This window comes from Oncorhynchus tshawytscha, linkage group LG30, assembly GCF_018296145.1.
Source record: "Oncorhynchus tshawytscha isolate Ot180627B linkage group LG30, Otsh_v2.0, whole genome shotgun sequence".
Taxonomy (NCBI): domain Eukaryota; kingdom Metazoa; phylum Chordata; class Actinopteri; order Salmoniformes; family Salmonidae; genus Oncorhynchus; species Oncorhynchus tshawytscha.
This window is the reverse complement of record NC_056458.1, coordinates 4,819,536-4,834,819: the sequence shown is the minus strand read 5'-3', so window position 1 is coordinate 4,834,819 and position 15,284 is coordinate 4,819,536. Positions and strand designations below refer to the sequence as shown.

The following is a 15,284-nucleotide window of genomic DNA, read 5'->3' as shown; positions in this document are numbered from 1 at the left end:
TAGTGAAGTTTGTGGGTTATGGTATTTAAATATAGATGTTACCATTTTAGTAATCAACCCAGCTAGCTAGTAAAAAAAATTTATTCAGATGGGCGGGCCGGAAACCCAGTTTACAACACTCTAGTCTGCAGCTGCCATTTTCCGGTGGGAAAGAGAAATGGTAGCTCATCCACCATGGCAAAAGAGGAAGATCCAGACACATCCACCATGACAGAAAAGGAAGATCCAGACACATCCAACATGACAGAAGAGGAAGATCCAGACCCATCCACCATGACAGAAGAGGAAGATCCAGACACATCCACCATGACAGAAGAAGAAGATCCAGACACATCCACCATGACAGAAGAGGAAGATCCAGACACATCCACCATGACAGAAGATGAAGTTCCAGGCCCCTCGGCAGGCTGAAGAAAGTAGGAGGCTTAAGAAGTTGCGTTACATCTACACCAACTTGCACCTGGCTCAACTATTCCATTAAAGTGCAACCACTGTCAGCAATGTTACCGTCACTTTCATTCATGTGATCCACAATCCTTTTTCCATTCGCATCATGAAGACTGTTCCAAATCAGGAGAATAATCAAATGTGCTTGCCTGCATCATTTCAGGGGTCCAGCAAAAACTGCAGTATCGTCATTGACTGTACTGACATAGAAGTTGCTAATCCAAGTCAGATGGATCTACAGAAACAAACCTACTCTGTGTACTGTTCAATGCACTCCTTCAAGCTATTCATGGGTGTTGCACCGAATGTGATGATAACATACTGCAGTGATCTGTATCTGTGTCGGACGAAGCCATTGTCCAGAAGTCAAGGTTTGAGAAGATCTTCATGTCTGGAGACGTGATCTTGGCAGACAAAGGCTTCTTGATCCAGAGCTTGATGCCTGCAGGAGTCACTATAAACATTCCCCTATTCCTGAACCACAGAGGGTTCACAGACAGTGAAATACATCTCACAAAAGACATAGCGAGAAACAAGATCCATGTTGAGAGGGCAAAAATAGTCAGAAATCCTGAGATCCTTATGTTGTTATAGTAATGTGTTGGTGCAGACTTGCTGTGCACTTGTAAACCTCCAAGACCGACTCATCAGAGAAGTAGCTGTTGATTGGGAAACAAGAACAAACAATGAGGCATGAGGATGGGTGTTGAGGGACCACTTGTCACATTGTCCAATGTGGGTTTGCGTTATAAACAATGAGTTCTCTGTCCAGATAAAGAAGTTGATACAGCATTGAAACAGACCTACCACTGACCAAATGTCTCTTTGTTTTCCAGTCCAACAGGAGTGTGTCCCTCTGGCCTTCCGGTGCATTGACATCCTGTGCCAGTGTGATCAGAGCACAAGCGTCCAGTTGTAGAGATTACAGCAGATCGAGCCTGTGGATGGACAGGTCAGTATCTCATCAAATGTGATACAATATTGTGTAGAACAGTGAATTTCAAGATATATCTGTGCAGTATGTTTATCATTAGGGATGCACAATATATCGGTAAGCATATCAGAATCGGCCGATATTAGCTAAAACTGCCAACGTCGGCATCGGCCCAATGTCTAGTTTAACGCCGATGTGCAAAACCCATGTCAAAGCTAACGTGCATACCTATATAACGTAGGTAGATGATGTGAGGATGCCACAAAAAATACAACGCTACACTTGCAACCAAAAAATTGTCTAACATAAATCATGTAGCAGATATAGGATATGGTAGAAAAAGTAGGTGGCCTTTTTTGTAACTACAGGCTGGAGATAAAATGTATGACAATGTAATGACACGGACACTTTTTACATTATGCAGGTTTAGCCAATCAAATAGCATAACCTAAATGGCGCCCAATCAAATAAAAATGCTTTGTCATGTTAACAACAAACAACATATCCTTAAAACAGGACAGGTCAAAGTAAAATGGACAATATGGAATGGACAATCACAACTGTTGTCCAGGAGTTTCACCCCCATTGTCATGATCAGTGGTTTCCATCAAGTCCATCAATTTTTGATAAGCTGACCATTGCGAAAAAAAACTAAAACTTCTGAATTTCCCGCTGTGTAAACACATTGCAAAGAGGCTCACAATACCTCCTGGTGAAGTTGGGTAGCTGATATTCCGAGCTTAAATAGACAAATTGATCCACATGTTTGCAGACATGGTAGGCTACACCCCAGTAGGCACGAGCCAATGTCTTTTGGACATCTTTTTTTGGTTCTTGATTTCCTCATCCACAGACATTGGTTTTTGGTCTAGTCTAGACAAAATCTGAGCCAATCATAGATGTCTATCTTTGGTTCAGATTTGGTGCGGTCCAGACCAGCTTTGATTTCAACGTCCACGGACATAGATTTTTTTTGTCCGGTCCAGATCAAATCTGAACCAATCATAGACGTCTATAGACCAGCCTGGATTTGGCCCAAACATAAACGTCTATAAATTGCGCGTTTCAAATTTTATTCAGGACCCAAAATTTCCCTGATTTTCAACATCCGGAAAATACGCTCTTTCAACGTCCTGGAAAAATATATATTTGAAATGTATGGAAAATACATATTTTCATTTTTCATCAGAACCTAAATTTAACCTGATTTCAATATCCAGAAAAATCACATGACAGAACCAGGTGCACTGATCTGTCAGACGTGAAGTAGTATGATTCTGTGTTTTCCCATGTAAAAGCGATTGCTTTTGATAAAAACGCTTTATCTGCCTTCCCAATGAAAACTATTTCGAAAATTAAATAATTTATTTTATGGATAATAGATCTTGTATGAGTCTGGATGATACACCATGGTGCCTTATAAACAAAATGATTGAGCGGCACAGATTACTATTCAAGAGTGGCAGGGGGAAAATGGCGGAATTGGATGAACAATTCAAATCAAGCAGCGTGTCGAACAAAGTTGGTGAAGATGAATGTTGTGAATGGACAACAGTAGTGGAGGATACTTGTATGAATGAATGATAATGACCTCTTGTTGGGATGCGTATGTTGAGTAAGGATGCATATGTGGGAGACCCCTTTGAGGTGTCAAATGGTGAAGTATAGGCTGGGAAAAGTGGAGTCTGTCAGAGTGACCAGGAGTGGTCTTATTTTGAGTAATTGTATTTCTGAAGAAAAGAAGAATATTGCAGTTAGCCTCAAAAGAATCCGGACAACAGAAGTTTTGTGTTTTGAGCTTCGGAGTAGAGCACCAGTCAAAGGAGTCCTTTCAGGGGTGACAACAGATATTCAGGTTGAATCCCTGAAGAGAATTCCCGGTGTGATTGGTGCCCCGTATCTGACCCGCTGGGTAAATGGAGAAAAATAAGAAAGTCTGTCAGTGTCAGAGTCGTGTGTATAGGTGGCAGGGAAGTCAGGCGCAGGAGAATCATACTGAGTGTAATGGAGTTATTTAATAACAATAAACGAAACATACGCCAAACACTAAATGTAACAATAAACAAAGTGGGTACGAGGACCCGTCGCGCACCAATACAACACAACACTGAATAAAAACAATCTCTGACAAAGACATGAGGGGAAACAGAGGGTTAAATACACAACAGGTAATGAATGGGATTGAAATCAGGTGTGTAGGAAGACGAGACAAAACCAATGAAAAATTGATTAATGATGGCTAGAAGACCGGTGACGTTGACCGCCGAGCACCGCCCGAACAAGGAGAGGCTTTGACTTCGGCAGAAGTCGTGACAGTCAGTCCTGTTGTTTTTTTGATGAAAAGCAAATACCTATGCATGTGAAGCTTGGTTATGTAAGATACGCTGTAAGAGCTTTTGTCTCCAAGCCATTGCAGTGTAAGAATTGTAAAGTATTTGGCCATGTTTCAAGTGTGTGCAGACGGACAGAGTTTATTGAAGAACGGTGAGTAGAAGGACTACGGTGTTGCAATAGGTGTGGGGATCATGATCCCGAGTTCCTGGAGTGCCCTGTAAGGGTGAAGGAGATTGAGGTAGCAAAAGTTAGAGCGGTTAATCGAATCTCCTATGCGGAAGCGATTCAAATAATTGAGAAAACAAGTGACGCTAGTGAAGATATGGTAGTGGACGCATCACAGCCTGTATTAAATGTTTGCTGCCAGGCAAAAGATACCCTGTGTGTTAAAAAGGTGGATTTTGTGGCATTCATTGACACAGTTATAAACTGTACGGCACAAGTCTCAAAGAAATCTAAGTAACTGGACGTTATTGTGGCTGCTGCAGAAATTCTTTGGGGACTCAGAGGCAGGACTTGCAGAGAGATCTGCGTCACAAATAGAACTGACTTCTATTTTACAGGCTGTCTACACCGCTCGCGTTGCATCTGCGTTGCCAAGAGCTAAAATAGAAGTCAGTTCTATTTGTGATGCAGATCACGCTGCTAGTCCTGCCTCTCCCATCTCCTCATTGGTTTATAGAAGCAGGTACCCATGTTGGTGACTGAAAGACGAACGAGGTCAGTGGCGGTAATGCACCTAATTTATGAAAGTTGCCAATCGCAATATAAAGTCTAGAGAAGAAAAAGCCTAGAAGATCTCAATGTTTATATCCCAGGACAAATTAGCTAGCAACAGCAAGCTAGCTAAATTGGACAAATTAGCTAGCAAGTGCAAGCTAGCTAAATTGCCATAAATGTTGAATGCTTTTCGACCTGTCCCCAAATTAATGTAAATGGTTCAGAGTTTGTTTTGATATTTTAACCTGTTTGGTGTAGGGGGACAAAATAAATGTATGCACGATGGTGCACGCACAGCCGGTTTGGGTTCCGTGTTAGCCCTTGGCAATGCAGACGCAGTCGCTCGTTGGCGCGAGCGAGCAGTGTGGGTGCAATAATTGAATAGATTTCTACATTTATTTTGCAACGCTCGCGTCACGTGCGTTGCAAAAGTCAGTAGTTGTAGTCAGCCTGTTTACAGTCGACTACTCTCTACAATGTCTTCAGCCCAACTCTCCCATATGTCATTGAACTTTTACTGCTTGCATCTCGTAATCCAATCACTTCAATGCAAGAACTGAAACCCCATTGGCATTTGTTAATTAAAATAACTCAACCCCTGCACACAAACCCCATTGGCTATTTGCAACCATTTAAAATCTAAACTCATTAACACATACATTTGTCAATACACCACATTTTAGTATTTTGTTCCATTTTTGCGAATCCTGTCTCCATCCCGGACAGTAGGCGGCGGAGCGCATATTCCATCGCACACACACAATATATATATATAATCTTCTTTTTTTTTATTATTTTTTTTATATATATAATCTTCAACTGTGGTATATATATACCATAGAAGAAAAAGATTACGTGTGTGTGTGTGTGTGTGTGTGTGTGTGTGTGTGTGTGTGTGTGTGTGTGTGTGTGTGTGTGTGTGTGTGTGTGTGTGTGTGTGTGTGTGTGTGTGTGTGTGTGTGTGTGTGTGTGTGTGTGTTTACGCCGCGTTGAAATTTGCTGAACACATCAAATTAATAGGAGAGATCTAGCTGAGAATTGTTCCTCGCTATTGAGTTTTATTACGTGAACATCCTGCGGGTTGTCGGACAAGGAAGATGTCAGATCCCACGGTGGCTGATACTCGCCGGTTAAATTCAAAACCTCAGGACCTGACGGATGCTTATGGTCCCCCCAGCAATTTTCTTGAAATGGATGTTTATGACCCCCAAACTGTTGGGGTCGGGCGGAACCGTTTCACAACGTACGAAGTCCGTATGCGGGTAGGTTATTATAGCTAGAAGTCTGTCGTCACGACATTGTTAGCTAGCTGAACATGTTTGTAGCTTTTGCTAAGGTTAGATGGATGAAAATCAAGGCCCAGGACTTGTTCTGGCCTACTTGCTAGTTAGCTTTGTGAGCTAAGGAAGTGTTTAAAATTGCACGCCAGGGAGCCAGGGAGCCAGCTAACCCAAGCTAAGATGGGTTAGCTAGCTAGCGTTTACTTGATGGCTGTCTATTGACGAGAATATATAATTGTATTGTTTTTGTTTTCAATAAATGCAGACAAACCTGCCGATTTTTAAGTTGAAGGATTCTACTGTGCGAAGAAGATACAGTGACTTTGAGTGGCTGAAGAATGAGTTGGAGCGAGACAGTAAGGTGAGTGAAAGATTGTAGCTATGGCCTGCCTGATTAATCAGACTGTGATACACATTCATTTGAGGGGTGGCCTCCACCAACTTCTGTTTTTAGCTCTTGCCATAGGTTGTGATTCAGATCTGGACTTTTCCCTGACCACTCCAGAACAGTCCAGCGTTTCTTTCTGAATATTTCCAAGGTTCTGTTGATCTGTCTTTGGGTTGTTGTCCTGATGGAAGACCCACAACCTTCAACAGCGACACAGTTTTTGGACACTTGGTTGGACGTTGCACTCCTAAACACATTGATAATCTGATGATTTAATGATGCCTCCCCAGTACCAGAGACAGCAAAGCAACCTCGCAAACCTCTCCCATGTTTGATTGTAGGGAGGGTGTTCTTTTCTTTGAATGGTTCATTTGGTCTTTGGTAAACATAGGAAGACCCCACTGCTGAAGGAGACCCAAGGAAGCCTGATTGAAGAAAAAATATGAACCAAAATTACAGTTCTTTGGCAATACAGATCAGCGCTGTGTTAACTGACGACCAAATGAAGCATTCCATGAAAAGAAGGCCCTCCCTACAATCAAACATGGGAGAGGTTTGATAATGCTAGGGGGTTGGTTGGGGTTGTTTTGGGGTTGGGGTTGTTATGGGGTTGTTTTGCTGGTACTGGGGGCCTTAAGGGTGTGAAATCAGCAGATTATCATGTTTTGAAGTCCAATGTTCAACCCAGTGTCCAAAAACTGGGTCTCCATTGAAGGTTTTGAGTCTTCCAGCAGGACAATGACCCCAAAACACACACCAAAAACCCCCAGGGATGGTTCAAGAAGAGATGTTGGACTATTCTGGAGTGGCCAACAGCTTTGAAATTTAGGCTTACAAGTGTTTTAACAATGCAACGGCTGAAGATGCGTTTCCCAAAACGCCACGAAGAAAAAGCGTTGTTGAGGCATTTGATAATGATAGGATTGAAAGAAAGCCAGCTCTGCTCTCAAATCCACTTTCTCTATTCAAATCTTACCTTAGCATTAGAATTGTTCCACAATAGTGATTGATCAGCTCCTAGAGTCCGATTCAGACATAAGGAGTGTACACCTTTCCTACGCACTTCTCAGTAGCTGGTATTCAGACTTACCTTACGCAGGTGCGTGATGGGCTTTGCAGGCGTGGTTGCCTTGTGTGCGCTGAGTACATAAAATCAACCGCTGAAAACCTTCCCACTTGCTGGCCAACAGATTCTCATGGAGTTCATTAGAGTTTCCAGTACATTTATCTAAAGCCATCCCTTTCAATTTGGTGATCCTTTAATTATAATTTTCTCGACAAATTGATTACTATATGGAGAGAACATGCATATTCGTCTACTTTTCAGGACCAATTGGTTGTTAAAAAATAAATAACAAATCTATTATTTATGGTTAGGAAGTATTTATATGAATAATAACTGGTTTGAAAAGCCTTTACGCACTAAATATATTGGTGAATCAAAAATAGTGGTTTGATTCATCCAGAGTTGCCGTATTCAATTTTTCAATCATGGCACAATGAGAGGTGAGAAAAGTGTACAACAGGGCTTGAGCAGTAGTCTTATACATCTACCCTAATAATCTTCATTAGTCATGGAACTGTTGTCAACGGTCCAGTCGTTGTGAACCGTGTGCCAGATTCAGGTTTAAACTGTTACGTTTGGTGTGCGTTCCATAATGATTCAAATTGGCTACATGTCCCAAATAAGTACACAACTTTGTAATACATAAGCCAAATATGATCCACTATTGTTATCGATCCTCAGGAACAACTACATGAACGTGACGGAGGAAAGAAAGGTTAACTAACAATGGAATGGAATGATGCAAAATGTAAGGAAACTAACACTAAAGTTGTGACAGTTATAAATGTATGCAAGTAACCAATTTTCCCTCATTTTCTTGGAGGCACAGAGCAAATTTGAGGTCTTGTGAGTGGAAACTTGAACATTGTGAGAATTTTCTGCAACTTCCAGTGTGTGTTTACAGTGAACACTGAGGCTGTACCCTTACAGTTTTAGACAGTAGCCAATGGGCTATTGTAGCTATTTGAGCATAATGAAGGCCTACAAACAAAACCAATGGAGCAAATCCCATAACACTTTCACATGGAAATAACTTTTGATTTCTATGATATAGCCTACAGTAGTTTGACATTAATTCAATTCTTTTTTTACTTGGTCTGTAACACCATGGGCCAAATAGGTGACTGTAAATTGTATTGTGTTGTATGATGCAAGAAACCACTTTATAAAATGAATTATTAATATTATTATTCAGAGAATTAGACAATGTAGACTACCCTTCTGCCTATTGGCATATTTGCATATTCCAGCCTGTCTGAAAATACAACACTGTCCCTTTAATTAAGATCTAAGCTTTTTACCTGACTTTTCAAAGACAGCTTGAATTGTAACCTACTTATTTTGTGTTCTTGTAGGAAGCAGTAACTTCCCATTGCTGACCTATACTTATAACTGGGCGAATAACTCGCTAACTAGCAAAGAATATCAATAAATGTGCACACGCACGGCTCTGCACTCTTGAACTAATCCGAAAATCACATTCACTTGTGGGTTATTGAAAGACAGCTCGTGGGTTACCCCCGCAAATAGAATTCTTCTGTTGTGCTCTGCCTACAAGAAAATCAGACTCAATCTTGCGAAGTTGGGTTTGGTTTGATGCATTGAAAAGGGGCTGATATAATGTTGATTCGTTCACAGAAAAAACATTGATCTATATTGTGCAAACAAATGGGGCAAACGCTTTGAATTTCAATCTCTTGCGTGGCATTTCTTCTGAGCGGCAGTCCTGGAGGAAATGTGCGGCCGCTCACACGCTCAGCTTAGAGGGGACATTGGGTATAACGGACGGACGGTGGCTACCGATTTAGTCTTGGACGGTATCGAGATGTTCATGCTGTCCTTCGCTCATCCTGGGATTTACAGTATTACCGGCAGAGCACACAAGGGGGTGCTAAAAATGCAAGAAAAGCCCATTGGGCCTCTATTACCAGAATTTTAACAAAATTGGCATAAACTAATAGCGAAATCACATAAATCGCAAAATGCTAACATGCGAAAAATGAACAAATCCAGCTCATAAAGGTATACAAGCTATGCTTGTAACAACCTCGGTGAGTGTGGACATTTTATGAGCGAAATTGTGCAAATGAACAGAGTTGTGATGTATGCTTTTCTGAAGGAAGAGCAGCATGTGTACACTGAGTAGAGCGGAGGAGGAAGAAAATGCTAATAGGATGCACACAGGAAAAATGGCAATTACTGAACTTATCCAGAGCTCTTTGACTTCTGGCAGAAATCCATTATAAGATGGCTAACATTTAGTAGTGTAACTTCATCACCTCGTGTGCCTCTCAACAGACTCGCCAATAAATAAAAAAATAACTCTTTGGACTCACCAGCTCCCACTTTCTCCCATTGTGCTATTTACAAATGTGACTGGCTCAACTGTTCTTGAGAAGTACGTATGGTAAGCTTCATTATGTAAAATAATTTGCTGGGTAAAATTTAAGAATGCAATCTGCTTTACTCCTAAGGTATTGCACAAGTTGACTGCAGGTATTAACTTAAGTATCCAAAAATATATAAATGCAACATGCAACAATTTCAACTGAGTTAAAGTTCATATAAGGAAATCAGTCAATTGAAATACATTTATTAGGCCCAAATCTATGGATTTCACATGACTGGGCAGGGGCGCAGCCATGGGTGGGTCTGGGATGACATAAGCCAATCGGAAGGAGTTTTTCCCAGACAGACATCCTCCTCAGTTTCATCAGCTGTCCGGGTGGCTGGTCTCTGACGATCCCACAGGCGAAGAAACCGGATGTGGAGGTCCTGGGCTGGCGAGGTTGTGAGGTTGATTGGACTTACTGCCAAATTCTCTAAAACAACGCATGGTAGAGAAATGAACATTCAATTCTCTGGCAACAGTTCTGGTGGACATTCTTGCAGTCAGCATGCCAATTGGATGGTCCCTCAACCTGAGACAACTGTGGCATTGTTGTGTGACAACTGCACATTTTAGAGTTATTTTTTGTGTGTCCCCCGCACAAGGTGCACCTGTGTAATAATCATGCTGTTTAATCCGTTTCTTGATATGCCACACCTGTCATGTGGATTAATTATCTTGGCAAAGGAGAAATTGTCACTAACAGGGATAAACATTTCAGGGATTTTTTTTTTTTCCTGCTCGTGAAACACGGGACCAACATTATACATGTTGTGTTTATTTTTGTTCAGTATAACAACACTTTTGGGGGATGTTTTACGAGTGGTCTGAGGCAGTCGGTAAATAACAAGGATTTTCAAGTGAAACTTTAGTAACGCAGGTTTTGGGAAGCTACTCAGCATTCTAACTATGACCTAAGCCATAAGATGCTTTTAGGAAATCGGCCGTGATCTGAATCACATCTAAAACCTATGGCAAGATCTGAAAACAGCAGTTGGTGGAGGACACTGTAAAACATTGAAGAATTAGAGCAGTTTGCTGCTAAAAGTGGGCCAAACTGCCAGCAGAAAGTTGCAGCAAACTCAATGATGGCTACAATGAGTTATCTTGGCCAAAGGCTGTGCAACCAAGTAAAAGCTCCATGGTGCCAATAATTTTGTCCATGCCATTTTGTTTTAATTTTAAAAATTCAAATTGAACTTAAGTTGACAAAAATACAATTATTCTGCAATGTTAAATCCGATTACAAGATGTGGTGACCCATTTATTTTTTTAAATTTTATTTTTTTAAATGTATTTTAGAAAAGAAAGGTGGATCTATTTAAGAAAAGTGCCAGGGTGCCAATATATTTGGCCTCAACTATATCTACACTACACAATAGGATTTTACTCCATGGTGATGTGTCCATAAATTAGGCTAAATACATTTAGCTAGAGCAATAATTAATGAATCATGATTAAGTGGATCTGCTATGTCCTAAACGCATTGCTATTGATTTTCTTCCCCCAGATTGTAGTGCCTCCCTTGCCTGGGAAGGCACTGAAGAGACAGCTACCTTTCCGTGGGGATGAAGGCATTTTTGAAGATGCTTTCATTGAAGAGCGGCGTGTGGGTCTTGAGCAGTTCATCAACAGGTGGCCCTCAATTTATTAAACATTACAGGTGTAATGATGTGAAATAACCTGCATCAACTTGAAGTTTTTTTTGTGGCAGATTTGAAATTGGCTTCTGCTGGTGTGGGTCATTTAAAATGCATTCATTTCTAGACACCATTTTTGAACTGCACATGAATTACTTTTAATGAATTCATGTCTTATATATTTTTTTCTAGAATTGCAGGTCACCCTCTGGCCCAAAACGAGCGCTGTCTTCACATGTTTTTGCAGGACGAGAGCATCGACCGCAACTACGTTCCCGGAAAGGTACGTCTGTAGGGTTTGGAGTTGGGGTTGACAATGTGGTGTGGAAATGACTGCTTTCTATTCTTGTCCCTCTGCTCTGCTCTTTCGTTGTTGTTTATACACAGAGCTCTTTGCCATTCTAAGTGGTGCAGTACTTTTATTTGATATTTTGTATATAAATTGTGTAGGAATATATACAGTGCCTTCGGAAAGTATTCAGACTTAGACTTTTTCCACATTTTGTAACAGCCTTATTCTAAAATTCCTCTTTGCCTTGATCCTGATTAGTCTCTCGGTCCCTCCCGCTGAAAAACATCTCCACTGCATGATGCTACCACAACCATGCTTCATCATAGGGATTGTGCCAGGTTTCCTCCAGATGTGACGCTTGGCATTCAGGCCAGAGTTCAATCTTGGTTTCATCAGACCAGAGAATCTTGTTTCTCATGGTCTGAGAGTCTAGGTTTCTTTTGGCAAACTCCAAGCAAGCTGTCATTTGCCTTTTACTGAGGAGTGGCATCTGTCTGGCCACTCTACCATAAATGCCTGTTTGGTACAGGGTGCTGCAGAGATGGTTGTCCTTCTGGAAGTTTCTCCCATCTCCACAGAGGAGCTCTGTTGAGTGACCATCGGGTTCTTGGTTACCTCCCTGACCAAAGCCATTCTCCCCTGATTGCTCAGTTTGGCCGGGTGGCCAGCTCTAGGTGGTTCCAAACTTGGTGGTTCCAAACTTCTTCCATTTAAGAATGAGGGAGTCCACTGTGTTCTTGGGGACCTTCAATGCTGCAGAAATGTTTTGGTACCCTCCCCCAGATCTATGCCTCGACACAATCCTGTCTCTGAGCTCTACGGACAATTCCTTTGACCTCACGGCTTGGTTTTTGCTCTGACCATATACTGTCAACTGTGGGACCTTATGTAGACCGGTGTGTGCCTTTCCAAATCATGTTCAATCAATTGAATTTACCACAGGTTGACTCCAGTCAAGTTGTAGAAACATCTCAATGATGATCAATGGAAACCAGATGCACCTGAGATCAATTTGAAGTCTCATAGCAAAGGGTTTTAATACTTATGTAAATAAAAATGTAAATCTGTTTATGCTTTGTCATTATGGGGTATTGTGTGTGCTGTAGCTTGCTGAGGAGTTTTTATTTAATCCGTTCGAATAAGGCTGTAACGTAACAAAATGTGGGAAAGTTAAGGGGTCTGAATACTTTCCTGAAGGCACTGTATGCTAAGTTATGTAGTGAGTTTACTGATTTAAATTTATTCTCTCTCTCTTATGCAGGTATGAATGAAGTAAGTTTGACTTTTTTTTACACTCTAAAATCTCTTAGAAGGTTTAGATCATAGCATGGACACAATCATTAGTTTAAAAAAAGGTGGACCCCCTTATCCCGGGGTCTAAAGGTCCCGAAGCGTCTGCGCATGTGCGGGCTTCTCTGCTTTACTCGTAGAGAACAAGCTTCTCTTGCGAATGGTGCTTGTTCAATGAAGTTAGATCAAAGCGGAATCAATATCTGCAACATCACGTTATGATAGTATTGTACATAACAGAATCTAATATGATAGCATAGTTTAATGTTACCGTAAGACACAAATTACTGCATTTCATATGAGATTGTAAGGTGATTGTGCGAATGGTCACTTTTTTCCCCGTCTTTTTATGTGGCCACAGCTCAACAGTGCGCGCCACTAGGCAAAATGTAGACTGCAGTTTATTAACGTCATCGCCTCAATTTGCTCACCGCATATACCAGTAATTGAAACAACACTGTACATAACCAAGAAGATCTTATATTATGGATATAATGCATATTCCCATGAAATTGATTGAGATCCAATGGTTGGCATGCAGATGCTTCATGGACATTTCACCAGTCAAAACTTTTTAAGAATTATAATTCAAGATTGACAGTGAGAAATGTGAAGGGATGGTAACCACAAAATGTATTCGTAAAGAAACACAGAACACGATACGGATCTTTTCAGGGGGGCAGAACAGGACAGTTGCCTACGCATCCGCAGTCTCGGGCCCCTTCAACAAACAAACAAAAATTGAGTCGGACCTGACACTTTGAGGATAAGCATTTCACAATTTTTGCAACATCTCTTTCAGTAATGGAAAGACCATCTGATCATTGACGCAATTGTTTGGACTCCAGATCCAGTAATCCAGAGGCAAGACGTGCCGAACGCAGACCAGGATTCGTCTGTTTTATCACCTCGGCCTGATTAAGCATACCGCACCCTATCCCCGTCGTGGCCGCAACCACCTTTGACAGCTGCCTGCGTCACTCTCTAATGCCTTGTACTGTATACAAAAAGTATATTCTGCTAGTTGCCCCAGCAACAATGGTGCATGTCCCTCTGCAGCACTGTATTGGGGCTGTTTACTCCAAGAACACTAAATGGGGGGTGTGACAGGGAAGTTGGTGCATTGTTGGAGATATATACAAATACATGAGAAATAGTGTTATCCCATCTAAGTATTCAATCATCATGTCTCTGTCCCTTCATACCCACAGTAACCAACATTGTTCTTCCAATTGTATGTTTCCCATCTCTGATTGGATGTCAGTAAATTATACCTTCCAAAGTTAAGCAAAACAACTATTTTAAATGGGAGATTTACTTCCTGTAGCATGACATTCCATGTTTCTTTGCACTTCAACATGCTCTTAGTGTGATTTTTGTATTATGATTTTTTTCTTTCTGTAACTTTGCCTTGAGCTCTGCATAAGTTGTCTTCAGTCTGCTTATGGAATGTCAGGTAACTGTCAGGTAATCAAACCACTGTGAAAACAAGGGGCTGATCAATAGTCCACACATTTTTATTGATAAAGCTTTCGGCATGAAGTTTATTGATCCAAAGTATTCCTTAAATTGCTTTCTGTCATGTCTTTTACCTTTTCATCATTATGTACATTTAATCATGCAGCTTTCAGTTTTCATATAAACTGCCTTGTTTGTACTATCAATAAAATCTCTGCCTGCTGTGCCATGTCCAAAACGGTCTTTTCAAATGAATTTCAGGGGATGGTATATGGTTCTCATTTGCATCTTGTATGTTTTATTTTTTTCTAGTGCATTTCCTTATGTCGCCAGTTCTTATGTGGCCAGCTAATTATGGAAGTAGAATGACATCTCTGTTCCAAGAGATTATTTTATGGAAACACAGTTCTTGGCAAAAGAAAGTCCATGTTTTCTAATGAACCTAGTATTTTCCAGCAATCACAGTCCTTGTAAAAACATAAGCTCTTTTAATAACAATTTAATAGGTCCGCATGTTTTTACGATTACACTACGTGGACAACCAAAGTGCTGTAGTTTGTGTGGATGTATGGGGTTACTTTGTTAAAGTTGAACCTCTTCAATTTAATTTAGTAGCGTACTCCAGGAATTGACAGGATTAACAGGGAAGAGGGGAATGTAGTCCGGTGGATTAAATGTACCCCCAAAATAGCTTTTGATGTGTGCCTTGACCTGTAAAGTGCATGGTTCAATAATAACAAGACACAATTTTCCCAAATAACCGTCTGTTAAGTTTTAATTGAAAGTAGCATTAAGACTAGTAGCATTTTCCACTCCTTTGTAGCCACCCGCATATGCAGTGGTCACTCAGTTACTTTAGCAGGGTATAAAATGTGGGTGGAGGAAATGATCTGCAAAGGGCTGTTCATGAACAACTATTAATAGGAATCAGGGATTGACATTAAAGTCTGAAATGTGGGCATTTCAGACTTTAATGGGCAAGTCGGGCAAGTCAAGAGTATTTTTTGGGGGGGGGCTGCCTGAAGATTATGATCACTGGCCCAAAA

At 41.0% G+C, this 15,284-nt stretch overlaps 1 protein-coding gene across 3 annotated transcripts; it reads left to right on the top strand.

Annotated features, from left to right (window-relative positions):
- The first annotated feature begins 5,358 nt into the window (after positions 1 to 5,358).
- Positions 5,359 to 14,464, top strand: LOC112228964 (sorting nexin-12). Of its 3 annotated transcripts, none has more exons than XM_024394786.2 (6): positions 5,360 to 5,697; positions 5,981 to 6,076; positions 11,069 to 11,193; positions 11,391 to 11,481; positions 12,752 to 12,762; positions 13,629 to 14,464. In XM_024394786.2, exons 1-5 carry the CDS (start codon positions 5,533 to 5,535, stop codon positions 12,755 to 12,757), a joined length of 483 nt encoding a protein of 160 aa, XP_024250554.1. In that variant the 5' UTR covers positions 5,360 to 5,532; the 3' UTR covers positions 12,758 to 12,762; positions 13,629 to 14,464. The 3 variants fall into 3 exon arrangements, with proteins under 3 accessions (XP_024250555.1, XP_024250554.1, XP_024250552.1); XM_024394784.2 differs by having other exon boundaries at positions 5,361 to 5,697; positions 13,583 to 14,464; XM_024394787.2 differs by lacking the exon at positions 12,752 to 12,762 and having other exon boundaries at positions 5,359 to 5,697; positions 13,583 to 14,464.
- Positions 14,465 to 15,284: the final 820 nt, after the last annotated feature.

Coding starts and splice junctions, on each gene's coding strand:
- LOC112228964 (XM_024394786.2), top strand. CDS start 5,533: ATGTCAGATCCCACGGTGGCTGATACTCGCCGGTTAAATTCAAAACCT. Junction 6,077..11,068: donor AGTTGGAGCGAGACAGTAAG/GTGAGTGAAAGA, acceptor TTCTTCCCCCAG/ATTGTAGTGCCTCCCTTGCC. Junction 11,194..11,390: donor CTTGAGCAGTTCATCAACAG/GTGGCCCTCAAT, acceptor ATTTTTTTCTAG/AATTGCAGGTCACCCTCTGG.